Here is a 19,862-nt window from a genome sequence, read left to right on the forward strand (position 1 = left end):
AAACACAATTATAATGATTAATTTTTAACTTTTTAATTCTTGATATATTTTCTATCTAAGCACAAAAAACTGGAGATAAATTCAACGAATGCTTAAACCTTAAACCGACGTAAATATAATATCATTATATCAGATTGGTATTCGACATCATGTGCTTACATAAAAAATATAACCAGAATTAAGAAACCAAATCACGAAAATTTTTATTGTAATTTTGTTTATAAATTGGTATTTGATTTTTAGATTTGTTTTTTTTTAAATATATTTTTAAATATTTTTATACGACATTTTTCCACCATAAGCCTTATACTTTGTACCTTTAATTTATGATTTCTACTAATATTTTTTAATATTATATTATAATTTATTAGTAATATAATTTGTAATCAATGGAAGCCATTTAAATAAATCGACAAATATTTGATTCTTGTGCGCCAAAACTAAATTTATGTATGAGCCATGACTATATAGAAACTATATAGGAAGTCGAAAAAACAAGATGTTAACACCCTCCACGTTTCAAGAAATCTATTGATATAACTTCTTTTGAAAACGGTCCAGTGATTATTTAAGAGTATATAAAGGACAAACAGACAAACAAACATTTATTTCATTTATTTATTTAGATTGATGATAATTTAAAAAGGAATGTTGTACTTCAAATACTAAGTTTGAGTAAGTATAACACTACGGGAAAGAAGTTAAATCAATCTTAAATAATTATCGATTAAGGGTTTCAAATCATGAGTTTTGTTAAACAAACATACTAACATTAAGACTCAAGAACTTTAATTTACTTTTTAAATTTTAAAACATGTTTGCTTAGTTATTTTTCTTAAAATTAAATGTCACATCTTATACTATCTTTTAATTAATCAAGTAACCAAAAAATCATTAATAATTGAAAATATTTTGTAACAAAATACAAGGTATGATATTTTTACTAGATAGCTTTTTTTTCTTATTAAATTATTTATATTATAAAATGTATTGTAACTTTGTGTACAATAGAAACCTATTTTTATCTATCTAAATCTAACTGTATTAAGTATAAAGATTTATAAATAAACATCCAAGTACATATTCTAGCTTATAATACATTAAATATTGTGATAATGTGATTCATGCAGTATACAAGTTTGATATTTGTTTGAATTGTATTGTAATATTTAGTTATTACTGAATTATTGTAACTAGACAATTACGTTTTCGGTAAATGTTGATAAAAATATTTGATTTTAATATATAATTGTGCATATTATGTTTATCACCAATTAAATCTGTTTTAATGTATCACCGCGATAACAATATCGACTGTTATTAAAAATATAAATTAAACTACAATCTAGAATATTGTCATTGTTTAGTAGTATAACTTTTACTATTTTGTTTAAGTCAGCAGTGGATGGTCGTTTAATCCTTATGCACAATTGCTACTTTGTGTTGGTTACTATTTTACTAATAATAATGTAGGTATACTTTAAGTATATTATTCATAAATAAAATAATTAATGTGTGACCCTAAACACTGTGTCATTGTCAGAAGAGGGTAGGTATACGAAAAATATAATTTGCATATAATGTATTATATTCGCATTGTTAATTTAAATGATCGTTAACTTCAAACATTTTGCATAAATGGGTATGTATAATATTAGTGGTATAATTTTGTAAAGTATATATTTTTGGAAGTTAAATAGATATATATAGTGGGAAATATTACCCGTTACTTAAGTTATCTGTAATTATCATAATATTGGGCAACTGACCCATCATGGAATATATTTATGTATATACCGTCAAATCTGTTTACTCATAACAAGTGAAATATTGAATCATACTCATTACTCATTCATCTATGCAGATGACCACACAATATAATGGGGTTGTGCAAGCAGCAGCGAAGGTATAACATCGAGAGCGGTAAGACATATTAAGTTCAAATCCGTTAAAATAAAAATCGTTTTTAAATTTAAATTAAAAAAAATTGTGCATTGAATATAACGAAGCAAGTCAAATTTCCGTATGCAATTTCGTTATTCTAAACGAAGCCATCGGTTAAATATTAAAAAAAAAAAAAAAATTATCAATTTAGTTTTAAAGTTCTATTTCTGATTTCTATTTGTTATTTTTACTTTGATTTTTCAGGAATTAAAATAAATATATATCAAATTAAGTGTTCCGTAAAAAAAGCAATGTACAATTAAGTGGGGGAAGGGGTCTGCGGGAGTTCTGTTACGCTCCGCCTGGTCTAGCGTAGTGGGAGAAAAGATCCACGATAAGATCTATACGAGACGAACCGACAGGATCTTCGTCCAACAGTACACAGCCTCGTCTAGCTTGTGTTAGTTCGACCGACTCAACGGATTATTTAATTATTTTCGATACCTACTTCATTCGTCTATATTCGTGATATTTTGTGGATCCAACTCGCTTTTAAATATATTTTATTTTTATTATTATTTTTCTTATAACTATAATGAACTGTTTGGTAAAATCACCCGGTCCGTCCGGTAAACCAGTGGTCACTATTACGGCGAGTGCGGCAGCCAGCGTAACAGCCGCAGCCAAGGCGGCAATGAGTAATGCATTAAAAGACAACGAGCAAATAAACGACGCTGTGAGCAAAGTTTTGGGTGGATACGATTGGACTCTAGTGCCGGTTCCTGCCAAGTAAGTTTTTTTGTCTTTTAATCTCGATAGTTCAATTAAAATACCATGTATTGTATGTAATGTTGTCGTAAACGGTGTATTTACGTCGAAAATACGGTTTGTGGCCTTGCGAAACTTTTAAACTAAAAATTCTTATTCTACGTATATTGTAGTCGCAGCTAAATTGTTAATCATCTTGCTCGTGGTTAGTACGTATGTTCCTTCATAATTTATAAATAATATAATCGTAACGTTTCCGTTGAAATGAGTTCAGAAAACACGTTTTATTTTAGGTACATTCTACCATCACACGTAGTATCGTGGTTTTATAAACTGTAAATTTTAATTTTTTTAACTATGGAATTAACTAGCATTCGTAACGTATGTGAATTAAAATAATATTCCATAAAATTAGTGGGTATAACACGATTGTGCACTTTTTACCTTTTTACTTTCAAATAAACAATACAATGCAATAATTGTTATTGTTGTTTTTAAAAAAATTCTCAATTTTGTTCTATAAATTATAAATTATAATCTCTTTAAAATTTATGTATACTACTAATACTCAGTATATCATATTATATCGTATTATTATATGTATATTTTATACCTTTTATTATATTATATGCATTGAAGTATTAAACTATTTTTAATACCGTTTAATATGCATATAATTACCTATATTTAAATTATAGTTTAATTCATTTTTGCATAATTACAATGTGGTAGAAATATAATAACCTATATATGAAGATTATTACTACTCATTATTGGTGAAATATTCAAACTTAAATAATTTTAACCAACAAAAAAAATATTGTTGTGCACAATCGTGCTGTGTTTTTTTAGTAAGTATAGAGGTAAAAAGCGCGTAATTGTATTTCACTGAAAACAAACAACAACCTACCTATATATATTGGTTTTGTCAATAATCTAGATTATAGTAACTTTAATATTAGGTTTTATTTCGTTGACTTATACAATCGTATACAATTAAAAAACACTTATGACAAAGTATCTTCATCACAATAATATTATCTTGTATTTATTTAAATGCATTGTATCCTATATCAGCATTTCCCAAATAGTGGGTCGCGAACCACTACCGGATCACGAAAATACCGGGTCGCAGAATTTAATAAAATTCTCATATTAAATTGTATTATTTATCATTTCGTTTGATAATTTGATATAAATAGTAACTATATTATAATTATTACATCGTTGTTACAAATTAACGCTTCAATTTTATTATAAAATTCTATGTGAACATTCAAATGTGTTTTATTTTTCCTTTTTTTACACAATGATAAATGTAAAATATTTTGGTGGGTCACGAAGGGGAAAAATATTAATTACCGAACCAGCCCAAACAAGAGTTTAGGAAACGCTGTCCTATGTAATATGAACTAAATATTTAACATGTATACTTTAATTGCAATCATAATTAATGATTGATTGGTCCAACGCTTTTAGTGAGCTTGACTAATTTATTTATATTAATTATATTTTAAAATAAATTATTGTTTTAATGTTAAACATTTTATGAAGCTATTTAATTATTGTTTTGGTAAAACAATAATAATGATAACTATTATTATACTAGAATTAATCATTTTGTATTAACTGTTAATTCTGTTTTATTGGAAGGGAATGGGTTAAATGGTTAATCATAGTGAAAGGAATATAATTAGGAAATGGATATGTGTTCAACAATAATTTGGGATTGACTGAGATAACTTGGGAAATATATTTTCTTGAAAGCTGTGAAAGATAGTGTCAGCGCGTGAGTAGAAAAGTTGTTGTTGTCAAACTAACCTAACGACCTGACACGAAAATAGATCCATACCACTTATAAATCCATCCCTTGTCGAACACTTCTAACCCACCCCAGTAGTTTAAATAGATGATTCTCAATTTTTCTCCTCTTCGACCCATATGTTTACGTCAACATTTTTTAAGAATTACCTCCAGTTCGATTTTTATGTTATATTCATATATATATTTTTCTATACCTATACTTAAAAATTATAATGCATTAATAAATAAGTCTATTAAAATTCTTAAATTAATAATAATAAAAATCATTACTATTATAATATATATTATAAACCTATTAATCGCTATTTTTATTTAAGTAGAAAGTACCTTACTTGCTTAAGTTAATGGATATTAGAGGATTAAAGGGGTTCCATAATCCCAGTTTCTCAGTAGATTGGTGGTACGTCGTAAGTGTCACATAAGATTTTCATTAAATTTAAGCGCAAGTAATTTATACTTTATTACGAAATACTCTGAGAGTTATCGAAAAGTTCATATTTCAACTAGCGATGACATTTTATACTTCGAGTGGTTAAAAAAGGGATAAAGGAGTGGTACAATGGGAATTTTTTCTTTTGAAATCACTTTTTTAGTCATTAAAAAATCCCAAAAAGTTTTATATAAAATCTCAATATATATTACATTGTACGCGTAGTTTTTTTTTAATTTCTTGTCGTTGAAGAAAATTGTGAAAATATAATAAAACGTTGAATAAAATAAATGTAATCAAACGCCCTCCTCTTAAAAAAATAAGACCTACCATTTTCGCCTCCGAGCCCTATGCAGAATCATTTTTGTTTAATACTATATTAATTTTATGATGAAATTTAAAATAAAAACACTAATTTTTTAGTGCTGATATTTTAAATTGAAATATAAATCTACATAAATGATTCTGTTAATGTTCGTAAAAAATAGAATATAGAAATGATTAATTGTTGATAATACTTTTATTATGATTATTAATGACGTGTACCTAGGTTAACTGTATGTACATTTAACAGTATTCTATTAGTATTAGGTATAAGTAAAAAACTGAATTTAAACGGGTTTGAAATTAAGAAAAATAAAAAATAATAATATTATCTAACTAAAAGATGTTTAAAGTATAATAGAATGTAACACTTCTTTTGTTATAAAATGGAAAATTATAATTTAAAACCTTAAAAAAAGTTATTATTATTTCAATTTTATTTAAAATAGTCTCATAATAATAAATAAAACCACTAACCACAAGAAAAATATTGTTTAATATATATTTTTGATTATAATTATAATACATTACATAGTAATGCATCATCCTATTTTTTGTACACCGATTTATTTTATACTTATTATGTATCATGTATTTATTAATGTAATGTTGACGACAATTTAATAAATAATAACAGTATTTTTTTTAAGTTGATGTATTTTTTACGGGAAATATGTTTATAATATTAATTTAATAAAATTTAATCAATATAATAATCGGAACATTTTTTTTTCAAAGATATCCGTTTACGGATACAGATATATATTTAAAAATAAATAAATTATGCATATTTGCGATATGAAGACCTGCGTACACATAATATTTGATAAGTAAATATTATGCTCTAGATGAATTAATTAAGGAATGTTAACAGTTTCTGTCGACAACATTGGCGGTATTTTTTTTACGTTCGTCCTACCGGAAGATAAGGGACGACCGGAAGTTCTTTAGTAAGACATTATACAACGTGGATGGAATCTAATTCGATAGGCTATTAGTTGTATATCTATGTGAAGTGTATGTTATAATAAAAATAATATCAGCATAACTATACTGATAGCGGTCTTTGTGATCCAACGCCTACGAGGTCCCAAACACAAATCTAAATCAAAAAAAAAAATTATAAAAATATTTGTTAATTTTATCTGACGCCTAGTGTCATGTCATGATGATCAATATTCCAAACACTAGAATCAGCTAATTTTTGTTTAAACATCAAACACAAACCACGGTCGATCGTAAATAACCCTGTGGTAAAAAGGACGAAAGTGAATTTTCATTCAAACCACACGTGTCTGCCATTAAGTAAAAAAGGATGTACAATTGTATTTTTTTAAATCGATAAAATATATTCTTTAAATAAACAAAATTGTAGGGGTAATAAATACAGTGTCTTAACAGTTTCAAGAAAATAAATTTAAGCAATAATTTTGAAGAAAATATACGAAAGATTATATTTTAGGTATAGTCTAATATAATATTAAGTATTGTACCAAGTATTCAATAATAAAATATAAGTATAATATTAAACGTTTAGTTTATTTTAAACATAATGTAAATAAGCAATTTATGGAATTCTATTATAGTATTATGAAATAGTAATGTTATTTATATAGTATTATATGTTATCTATTATAGATATCAGACTGAAATTAAAAACTCAAAAGAGTTTAAGGTATTCGTATTGAAAAATAAAGGGCAAGATGTCTCCGCAACATAGTTTGAATTCATCTCATCTACACTGACACGTGACAACTCATAATTATTCTTCGCATTTAAAATGTCATGATTACAAATGCATTTAGCATTTTATTAAGATAAACTTTAAATTTTAATACACAAATTTATGAGGATAATAATATATTATAATATAATGAATGCAATTTGAGGTATTACATTTACCTTAAGCTGAATAATATTAGATAACAATTATTCAATTTATACATACATATTTGAATAATTATGATAATTTAATTAAAACTCTAAATTATACTATCATGTACTTATTATACTTATAATAGGTATAATTATTTTATATTATGTATAGGGATTATAGTTGATTATATATTTTATAATGAGTTCTTCAGAAAATGTTTAATTAATAGGTTAAACTAAAATGTTAAAAATTTATTGGTCTCAATAAATATCGAATGTGGTATTAAATTTAAATTTGTTTCTTTATAATAAGCTGTCGACACTAAAGTTACAGAATATTCTTAAGCAAAACTAAAGGGATAAAATGGGTAAAACAAAAATAGTTTTTTCGTATGTTTTTGAAACTTAGTGTCCAATTACCTAATTACCATATAGTTCCTAAAACATTTAATCGTGTTAATAATAGTATTTTAAGAAATATGTATTGTGATTTTGTTAAAATGAACTATAACGAAGCGTGAACAAATAAAACCACAATAGGCCGTAATTATAATATAATTATGTATTAAGCCCTCGCCGATCGCCACTATAATTAATTTTATTGCATGTTTTGTGTAATTTATGAACGACACTTTTTTTAAAGTTCGTAATTCCTTCGTTTACGAACCGTGGCAATCGCGTAGGTATACTTAATTATTGTAATGCTTATACAAATTACATACGTTTATATGTTTTGTCATATCTTTTCGGAAACATATGAGTTTTGGACATCTACCAATACGTATTTTCGGTTAAAACTCGCAAGGGAAGATACTATCAGTCGCCTGTCTTCACTATTAATTTAACTAAACCGTTATAGCAGCTAACTTTGAGGTTTTTTATACGAAATTTATAATGCTGATATAAATAGTAAACTTTTTATTTTTTACTGGAAACATGTAATTTGAGAATAGCATTTTAATTATAATATATAATGCTTATAGCAGATAACTCATATAGAAATATATTAATATTAATTAATATGTTTATGTAAAATACGTAAAATTATGTTAGGTATCTATTATGTTTATTTAAACTATACGTGTTTGACAATAAGCACATCATATAAAAATCTATTTTTTTTTAATACGAATTTTAATAACCTTACATTTTAGTTATTTGAAAATAGTTATAAGTATTATTTTATTATCTTTGTTTTTCGTATTTAATGATAGTAAGTACATATTATTATGTATTATTATAATAATATACATTGAAATTAATTTATAAAGTTTGAAAATCATTCTGTCGTTAAGGTACCTACTACCTGGTACTTAAGTTCATATTTTGGGTCAATATAATATTCAAAAATTATTACGTATTGTAATTATTGATACAATTTACGTATTATTGTACATCTTAATAATAGACAAATTTTATTTTCTAGACCCCCTACAGAGAAGAAGAATTATCATGTAAAGAGACCAATGAATGCTTTTATGGTGTGGGCTCAAGCGGCACGTCGTAAACTTGCCGATCAGTATCCACAACTGCACAACGCCGAACTCAGTAAAACGCTTGGACAACTGTGGAGGTAAACATTGTACAATATAATGACGTCTTTTCAGTATTCAATATGTAAAGATCCAATAATATAATTTGATAATAGTATGTAATGTAGTGGTTAGCATATTATGGTTGAGTATAATATATACTGTACAATAATGAAATTATTCAATTAAAATGTACCTATATAAATAGAATGTTAAAAAAGACTTAATTTTATTTTCTTTCAAAAAACTAAATATCTGTTATTTTATGAATTAAAACATTTAAAACCATAAAATTATGTTTACTACTTAAAGTATTACGTTTACTACTTATAGTGGTTAGCAAAATATATGTTATAATTGATTAAGTAAACATTTTAATAAATAGCTAAATTATTATTTATATAGGGCCTTTACCTAACACGAAATATGTTTTTTTTTACCATCCTATTTTATTGAAAACGTGGCTACGTCGTCACTCATCATACTTTAATAACGTAGATATTACTAAATATTCTATAGAATTTCATGTATTTGAAAAATGTCAATTAAAATTTTTTTGAACATAATAAATATAAAAATTTACATAATTTGAAGAAAGTTCAAATATATATTAATATTAATAAAATATATTTATATATACAAAGTGATTCAAAATTTATGTTAAAACTATTTCATCATATACATATTCAAAGTAGAGAAAATGTTTAATACAAAAGATTTTTTATTTAAATTATTTAGAGATATCTTAAATGATATTTAAATTTTATAATTTCTTAATTCTTGTAATATTTTAGTGGTAATTTTGGTGGTCGACTATATAAATTATGTTGGAAGCCTATACTTTTTTTTATAAACATAATGTGAAGACATTTTCTTGATAAATTTTAGTGATTTAACAATAGTAATTAATGCAAAACTCTATTCTTTATACTTTAGAGTGATTTAAAGTTTTTAGAAAATTACGTTTTGATCACATGTCACAAACTAGCTAATGTATAGTGGCATCACCCATCACACGTGTGGTCAAAATGCAATTTATAAAAAACTTTAAATTGCTTTCAAGCATAGAGTTTTGCATTAATTAATGTTCTTCAATCACAAAAGTTTATTAAAAAAAGTTCTTTACATTGCGTTTACAAAAAGAGTTATAGGTTCTCATTTAGTCTTCTAAAATGTATAGGTAATGTTTGTGGCTTGTGCTTATCCAAAATCAATAATAATAAACTTAAAATATTTGTTTTATAGTTGATAGGTAGGTAGATACCATAATCAAAATACAAAATTTTTTCATTGATTATTTTTATTTTTATATACCTATGGTTAAAATTTGAATTATGAAGTATTTTTACTTTTGTTTTTTTTTTGTTTGGGCGGCATTAATTCAAAGAGCAGTTAAACCTAAAATCAATGATTATATTAGAGTTCAGTTTAAAATGATGGTAAACACGCTTTACATATTAAAGTGCTGACAAATAATATTTGTATTAGTGAGCAATGCTAAGTGCTAAAAGTGATATTTTTAACCGATAAAATGCAAGTAAAGATAAATATAACAAATAAAATACCCTTTAATACATTATATCTTCATTTTGTAACTAATAAATACAGTATATATGTAGTACTATATACATATTAAATCTATATATAGCCATAATACTTCATATTATTGATTAAGCAAAATATATAATTAATATTTGTGTTGTGTAAGCAATTTATTTTATAAGATTCTGCTTATGCTTATTTAAACATATATATATTTATAATTAAACATTATTTGTAATATATTGACTATTTGTCATGTTATTATTTATTTATTTTATTTAGTATTAATGGTGACTTTATAACTTTAAGGAACAATTATTAAATTGTTGTTGCATAATTATACATATATTTGTACGACATTCGTGATTAATAGGGCTGTGAATCTAATGCACTAAAAAAGTGTTAAATATACATGCATTTATGCACTACAAACAGGTAAAACATTGCAATTAAAATTCAAAAAAAATGCCCTATAAAACTTTTGAAATAAAAAAATAATATCAAAAATTGATTTTAATAATAAAAAAGGTTCTTTATTTTTGTACTTAATCAAAGAAAGATTTGATACATCATACTTTAGATCTTTTGGGTTCTAGGTATTTAAAATATTAAATTTAAATTGCTTACTTTCAAAATAAGAATTGTATTGGATAATCAGCGATTTCTTTGTATTTCCGAACTTAAACAATCTTCTATATTGGTGCCAATACATTTTTGTATACTAAAAATGAATGCTCTACATCTGCATTCAGACCTCATAGTGGTATAATTGAAGTATGCTATGTTACTACTTGTTAATTACTCTGGTATATTTAAAATACTTTTATTTTCTTCTTCTCCTCTTAATATTTTTGATATATTATAAACAATTTGAACGCCTTCATTTTTAAAAAGAACTGTTTCTGGTTAATCATAGTTTAAGTTTGGTATTTCAAATCAATAACTAGGCTGAAATATCTTAAACAATTTGTATCGCTTCAAATAATGTGCTTATGCCTTGATTTAAAAACAGGTTATCACCAGAGGAAGACATTCAAAATTGGTTTTTATGAAATCCAAATTACCTTTATTCTACGAGCCTTTAAAATGTTTCTAAGCACTCCTGATTGAACGTGTTTTTATCTTCATCAAAACTTTCAATGATTTCTTTAACAACTTGGAAGTTGTCACTATAATATATTAAAGCAGAAATCCACGATATAGGTTTATTAGAATTATTTAGATCAAATATACCGAAAAAAATTAAAAAAACATTTTAAGAAAATAAGCATCAATACGAAGAAATCATTAAAATATGTGATCATATATGTCCTACTCTGTTTATACAAAATTATTGTTCGATGAGTTAGTATTTTTTAGATTCAATAATTTCATTTTTACAAATTATATTACATTTTATATTTGATTCTGATCTAGATAGTTATTTAACATATTAAATAAAATAAAATTATTTATTAATACATAGGTATACTTTATATATTTATAATATTTTAATCATCTTTGTTAACACTAAGCTTATGGGTTTCAATAAATATTGGTTTTTAATTTTTTTTTTTAATAAAAATAACTTGGTTAAAATATTAACTAATGGGCAAGTATATATTTAATTATGTACAGTAATCAGTAACCACTAACTCCCTTGTAAATATATTATACATTTATAACGTATATTTAAATATAATAAATACAATATAACATTATTACATTAGTGGTTTTAAAAAAATATAAAATTCTCTAATTTTTCTTAAACCAAGGAAGTTATTAAAGATTACTTACTGTACTATGTATTATTTTTTCTAAATTTTTTCAATGATAATATAATAATTAAAAACATTAAACATTAGTGACAATTTCATATAATATAATAATACTCGTATAAAATGTTTATAACCACATAATGTAGGTAAAAATAAAATAAATTCTGAATATAATATGCAGATGTCAAAATTTTAGTCCCATAGGCTTAGGAAAAAATCGTATATATTTATGAGATTAAAGTTTATGCACTAAATTTAGTTTAGCTGTTTTATTTAAGTGTGTACGAATTTTTTATAACTTTTTATTTTTCAATTTTACAGTAAATACTTTTCAGAGGTTTTTTATTATGATGAATAATTCACATATTATGTAAAAATGGCTGTTGAGGTATAGGTATATTATGTAGATACACGCGAACGTGAAACGTGATGTAATAATGGCATATGCGCGTGGGTAACTATATATTACTGTTTAAAGAAATTCACCTTTTTATTACAATACGTATGATAACTTTTCGTCATAATAATATCTCTGTTCTTCAATTTGTTTTTTTTTTAACTCATCTACTTTGTAGTGGAGCGTGAAATATTAATATTAAAATGGGTAAGGTCATACTCCACAGAGAGACACTCCCGCATTTAATTAGTCTTTTTTAGAAATGGTAATATGACATAATACAGGGAGTGTCTAGGGACGGATATGCCAGCACACGAGCATCTGGGACAAATCGGACGTACGTTTAATTGTCCGTTTATTTTCAACCCCAAGCATGTTAACCCTTTGGGTACGTCAAATATTAAAAAAACATGAGGAATGCATTTTTCATCCCTTGGCTGGTTGACAACAGGTGCCTAAAACATAAGGATAAAACAATAAAAATAAAACGAATAGTTCCGGTATTCTATAATAATATTATATAATATTTGTGATTTTTGCACGTATTATTTTTAAGGCGTTCATCAAAAATCACATAGAATAATAATATAATACGACATAGTATGTTAGTGAAAATATAATAATTTGAACTATCTAAAAATCTTGTATATTCCAATGAAGGGTCATATCTCATGTATTATGTACAAAGCTATACCGTAGTAAATTAAGAACGTTAAATTTATAATTTCCAAGGCCTAAAGTTTTATATTAACGGTTAGCATATCTAGTTTCGTTCATTACAGAACCTAAATAGCAAATACATTACAACTTTATGGGATTCTATGAGCTAAGCATTTAATTGTCTGTAACGATTAACGATGTATAACCATATTAAATTTAGTTTAGTATATTGAACGAAAGTATTTTAAAAAGTGTTTTTATAAACAAATGTTAATGCGCGTTCGTATAATCTTATATTATACGAACTATTATATTGTATCCGACTATAGTGACTATTGTCTTTTTTAAACATATTTTTTAGACTTTTGAGTGGAGACGATAAACAGCCGTTCATAGAAGAGGCTGAAAAACTGCGAGTGCTTCACAAGAACAGATATCCCGATTATAAATATCAACCACGTCGGCGCAATAAGGCGGCTAAAGGAATACCCAAAATACAGGACAAAACCAAACATGATAAATCTGAACCAAACGATTCTCAGTACCAACAGCATTTAAAACACGACATGTCAATGAATTGTAACAGGTAATAATAATTATTTAAAATTATCTTTGTGTATTATAAATTATTTATTTATATGAATGTACATTTATATTTTGTGTTTTCGCTTGTAATATTATAGACTATAATCTGTATATATAGCAAACAATTTGGCCATAGTTTCATATTATTTTGTTTTCGTATGTACGTTAGTAAAACTTATAATTATTTACCAGATTGTATATGATGATCTCAATAATTTCATAATATTCAAAAAATATTAATACTAACTTTAATTATGTTACATTACTATGCGTGGAATTTAAAACGTTTACAGATAAATGCACACGTCGTATTAAAGTATTAAACACACGGTGATATATAACATTTTTGATTTATTAAAATATAAATAAAAAGTAGATAGATACAGATTTATAGGTGTTGCATTTAAATTAGTTTTAAGAAACCTAAATACAGATAAACCAAAAATTTACATTTTTATATTGAATTCCTTACTAAATTATGTATAACATATCTTAACTATATAAGCATACATTTTGATTAATTATCGATTAGGTTAAATATAGCTTCCGATTTGAATAATAAACATTTTCATTGTATGTGGATAGTTAGTTATAATTTATAATAACAATAATTATTTATGTTTATATTAGTTTATTTTATTTTTTAATAGCACCACTAGTACTCGCCCGATTAAACAAGAAATGATTCCTGCTAGCTCATCATCGACCAGTAGTAGTAGTCCATCCGGTTCACCACCAGAACCACTGACTCCTCCTACTACTCCAAACTATTACCCAGCCAAACCCAAAAACGGTTATTGCAATGCTACACACACTATTTGTTATGGTAAGCATTGAACTACTTTAATATTTTGCCATTCTATTTTAATTTAAAACATCTGGGAAATTGCTATGCATCTATTTCATATAGATTTCGAATGTATGTTGATTCACGATTGTCATTGAAAAAGGTCACTGCATGATTGCAATGTATATATAAAGTTTTAATTCAATGACTAATCATTGAATATTATACGAAAAACCATTCTGAGCGGAGACAACACGATATCATTTAAGGATATTTTATAATTTATTAATATTAAGTACTCTAAAAGTAATACATTTTTCTTTAGTTTTACGATAGATCAGAGTGATTAGACTAATTTTTGGAAAAATTTGAAAACAACTTCAGGAATTGTCGTGTAAAAATTTAGGAAAATTGGTTAAGTAATTTCCTTGATTAGCGCTGGTACACTAAAAACCGATTGGTACATTTTTTAATACCTAGTATAGACTATAGATTATTATAAATATTATAAAAATCTATTTTGTCGATACTAATGTTGAGAAAATAAACTCGTTTTTTCATATTTTTTTTTCCAAATTTATTTCGAAAATAACATTAATAAAGTGTCTTGAAAAAACACATATACATACAAACATTGTGAAACCAATACTTTCATCGCCCTGCTCAGAGTCTTAAAACAATTTCATTTGTTAATAATAATCTAAAAATACATAATAATTCCTATTCAAGGTGAATCGGGTGAATCTGCGATAGATTACAGCCTTGATTTTGGTCGCATGGACGATCTACCGGCGGTGGAGGCTATCGGAGCTGACATGGTGGACAGTTCGGAACTGGATCAGTACCTAACGATGGGTAACCAATACCCGTCCATATCAAGCAGTTGTGTTGACCCTGCAGAACAATATTATTATCATGCCAGGTATCACGAAATGCAACCGAATACGGCCAAGCAACATTTTTCGGTACATCAAACGTCATACCAGCCGTCTTATCAGTACGTCGTCAACAACTATAATAACTAACTTGAATATTTATAATATATATCATATTTTGTATTTATTATAATATGCCGGTACTATTTTATGTCTATTTTTTTCACATGTGAAATACTCAAAGAATACTTGTTAGATGTTAGTCGGTAAAAATTGTATACGTGAAACATTATTACATTATAATATAGTCACCATGGTGTATGGTATATATTATTTCCCCCCCCTATTCACAATAACCGAATATTGATATGACTGATATTATAATAATGAGGAATTGAGGAATAATTTTTAAAAAAACGTCTAAAAAATAATAATATTAATCATTAAAACAATATTTTTATCTACATACTTGATAATATAATATATGAGTAAGTTGCGACTAAAACGTTTGTATTCAAACAAAATTTTAAATACTAATTAAAATATTTGAATCAAATTATTTTTATATTTTATTTTCATCAATAATTAATTATCACCGATGTTCACACGGACAATTTCAATAATCTCATTAGTTCCAATAATGCGTCTCCTACGCATTAAATGTTTAGATAAGGGCGAAGTTTTGAAGTTATTCAAGGGCTGTGGGAGTTTTTATGTATGAGAAAATTTTTTATATACAATGATCATTAACTACATTATACATGAGTTTCACTGTTGTCTAATGATAACATGCATTGATATATTATATTATTCATTGCTTGTAATAAGTGTTAATTATTTTTCACATTGATAAAATTGTTTATTTTTGTATAATAGTATTTAGTTTGGTTTTCATGGGAAATAATACCAATTAATTTATCAAGTTTATTTTTAAACATTATAAAATTAACTCATTAACTGACTGTAATAGAACATTTAATATATAATACTATTATACTACGTATATATTATGAAAAATATTAATATATATTGTATTGTACAGCGGTTCTCAATCTTTTATGTACCACCTACGTGTTTTGAAAATTTGCACGTACCACTAGATTATCATTAAGTATATAATGCTTATAGATATTAATAATAATTCTAATTTTTTTCTTAAAGTCACGTATGATATAAGCTTTTCTGAGTAGTGCGTACCACCGGTTGAGAAACACTGGTATATATAAATATTATAGGCACGGTAAAAATTAACTATCAACACTATTAGGTCACTAGACGTATATTATGAAACTTTAAAAATAATAAATATAATACCTGACTTTATGTTTCAAATTCACTTTAGAAGAAAAATAATTTAAATAATATATTTATGAACTGAAAGCTTATTGGGTGTGGTACCTAGTATCGTATTTGTAAAAATTATTATTATTCATTGTCTATGTTCAACTTAAATAAATGCGTCATACCTTAATTATATTTTAATGATTTTTATTTAAGAAATGCAGATTTTGCGTCTTTAAGTAACTCACTAATAGATTTTAAACCCATTTCAAAATACAAACTCATCCCTTCCTCAATAAAGATAACAATTATTATATTATAAGGTGATAAACTAAACATAATTAATTAATTACAACCACTATTTTGAATTTCTATCAGACTAATACAATTATTTTTATATACATTATATTCAAATAAATAGCATTTTTTTATACAATAATATTGCAAATATTACGAAAACACAACCCTTATTATTTTTTTTTGTTAAAGATTCATGATGTTTATTATGAATTTCTGTATAAGGTCGATCTAAAATTCTAACTTGAGTTAGCATTTAAATTTACAATAAATATATATATATTTTTTTTAATGTATAATGTATAAAAATTTCATGTTTTAATTTAATAATCTTTTAAATACTTTAACTTATAATAGTTGTTTAATTATAATTTATAATTTGTTAAGTTAATATTTATTACTTTAGATATACTTGGTTAGATTATTATTATTATTAAATTTTTAATTTATTTAATACGCTTATATATATTATGTATTTAAATTTGTACTTTGTCAAAATTATATTTGAAAATTTTTTTTTAAATTGTCATTTTATAATTCATGTATTTCTAAGACTCAATAATTTTAAAAGTTTTTAGTTTACAAATGTTAACTTGGATTTTATTTTTTAGATATACGTAACATTTAATAGATTAAAGATGACAGATACTTTTAGAACGAGACGTTTTACAAATAAGATAACATATGAATAATATTTATTGGTTGAAATCCTTTAATTTTCACAATTATAATTGTATTCATAGTCTTATGTTTTATACTTATTTAAATAAAGTGTAGATTTCTAATGAAATTATAATATTTTAATTCAATTATTGCTTTTATAATTTGTTTTCAATAATGTTACATTAATTAATCTTATATTATGTATGTTACTATAAGACGTTTATAATTTAACCTATAATATTTAAATCATACAATATTATTCTTATTACTTCTTAATAGGTTGTTTATAAATAATACAATATTAAAATGTATTGTTGACATTAAAATGTTCTTTTGTATTTTAATTGTATATTAGATATTGTTGTTGTTTATTCTACATTTATAATAAGTTGAATTAGAATATTTGTATAATCATACAAGTTTTATAAAACTATACCTTTTATCACTTATATTCTACAAAAAAAAAGCAATAAGAAAAATATGAAAAAAATAAAAATATGTAAATTATTATAAGAATATACCTACACTCTACAGGTTATTTTAATTACCATTATGTAATCAATTATAACAAGTTATATAAACAGTTTTCTACGATAAACATTATATTTTAATTTGTTAAATAGTTATTGTTGTATACACAAGTTCCTAACACAAGCAACCCAGATAGGAATTCAGTATCAAGATTAAAAAAAATATGATAGCAAATCATAATAAAAGAGGTGATTTATAATGTTTAGGTATATTTTCACTTTATACAAGAATTTTGAAATTGTTCCCGAGTAATTCAGCTGATGGTAATTTTGTTCACGCGTTTAGGCGTGTAGGTATAATATTTTTATATTAAACATATCCCTATATTATATGTATTTGTGTGAATGTGTGTGCGCCTACGTACGAATTATATATACATTAACGAACATTGATCCCTTTAGAAAGGACTGTTTCCAGGTTCTACTGAAGTGTCCTTAGAGGATTTACCTATACGGTGGTTAGCAGTGCATTCATACATATATCGTATAACGCAGGTATTTGCAAAATTTACGAACCATATATAATTTGATTAAGAGTTCATTACAAGGGATCATGACGTGTTTGATGGTGTACATAAATTAACATTGGACACAACTGTTAGCCAATTTAAACAAAACAATATGTATGCGCATGTAGACGACATATTATAAGTATAAGGTGGCCAATAAGCAAACGTGTATGTCGCAGTATGACAAATACTAATACTGTGCATAGACAAATTTTCATTAATTTATAATAAGAGGGTAAAATATAACTTTAAAGAATTCTAAACTATTTATATCATTATGTGAAAGAAAAGCCTTTTGTAATTTTAACACAGGTTGAATAAAGTTAATTTTTATGTTGACTAAATCTTTTTTGTTATAGGCTTATATTTAAAAAAAAATTTAGTGTTGTTATGCTCTTTAAATAGAATATTTGTGAATAAAACTATAGGTATATAACTAGGGTATACATTTGGAGGGGGGCTAATCGGTTACTTAGGGGGATTTTTTGGCCCCCTAAAAAACATTGTTATGAATTTGTTTTTATTTTACAATTATCAACTCGATTTTACAATAAAATTTCTAGGAAATTGTATTGTTATCTTATCAATATCGTACTGGTTAATACTTTTATGTATCGTTAAGAAATTATTATGTCAATGATTTTTAATTCGATTTTTTAACATGTTTTTATTGCATAGTATTAATTTATTATAATTGTACAATAATATTATTTTAGACGTCTCTGGAAAAAAAAAATATAAATGATACTCGTTAAACGCGACGATGACTCTTAAACACTTTTTATACCTTCAACCAAATGGCTGAATGGTATTTACGATATACCTATATACTGGTATATATATATATTTATGTACACCGTAAATGTTATGTATTTTACGATTGACGATTATTTCTTAATCAATCACCGACGGAAGCCAATGCGCATTGTTGTATTTTTACGGCAGAACGAAATGGATTTTAGAAAAATTATTTTCGTCAAAACGAATATTGCTGGGAGCGTATATATATACTATATAGTCCCCCACTCCCCTACAGGCGTAGTCACCGTATTTTCCGAATGCGCTTGTGCGTGCGAGGGAACGGCGTCGGGAAAAAGGTCAACTCACCAGCGAAATCGTCTCGGTCGTTGGTATAATATGTTTTCTACTGCGTACTATACTTACATTACGTACACGACTGGAATTTTATTCGTTTAGCCGTATATTATAATAAATAATAATGCTTGTATTCACGATATGAGCATTGGGCCGCATTTGGTGGGGGGGGGGGGGGGGCGATAGTTACAATTACCCTGAATGGCAGATTTAAGGGTTGGTAGTATAAAAAATGTTTTAAAAATTA

General features: G+C 25.3%; 1 protein-coding gene across 1 annotated transcript; it reads left to right on the top strand.

Moving 5' to 3' along the window:
- Window positions 1-2,330: 2,330 nt before the first annotated feature.
- On the top strand, window positions 2,331-15,796 carry LOC132930701 (transcription factor Sox-9-B-like). The gene is made up of 5 exons (XM_060996714.1): window positions 2,331-2,673; window positions 8,532-8,678; window positions 13,355-13,579; window positions 14,229-14,404; window positions 15,095-15,796. The coding sequence occupies exons 1-5, from the start codon at window positions 2,480-2,482 to the stop codon at window positions 15,388-15,390; spliced, it is 1,038 nt and encodes a 345-aa protein (XP_060852697.1). The 5' UTR covers window positions 2,331-2,479; the 3' UTR covers window positions 15,391-15,796.
- The last annotated feature ends 4,066 nt before the right edge of the window (window positions 15,797-19,862 follow it).

The sequence above is a fragment of the Rhopalosiphum padi genome, chromosome 4 (genome assembly GCF_020882245.1).
Source record: "Rhopalosiphum padi isolate XX-2018 chromosome 4, ASM2088224v1, whole genome shotgun sequence".
In the NCBI taxonomy this organism is placed as follows: Eukaryota; Metazoa; Arthropoda; class Insecta; order Hemiptera; family Aphididae; genus Rhopalosiphum; species Rhopalosiphum padi.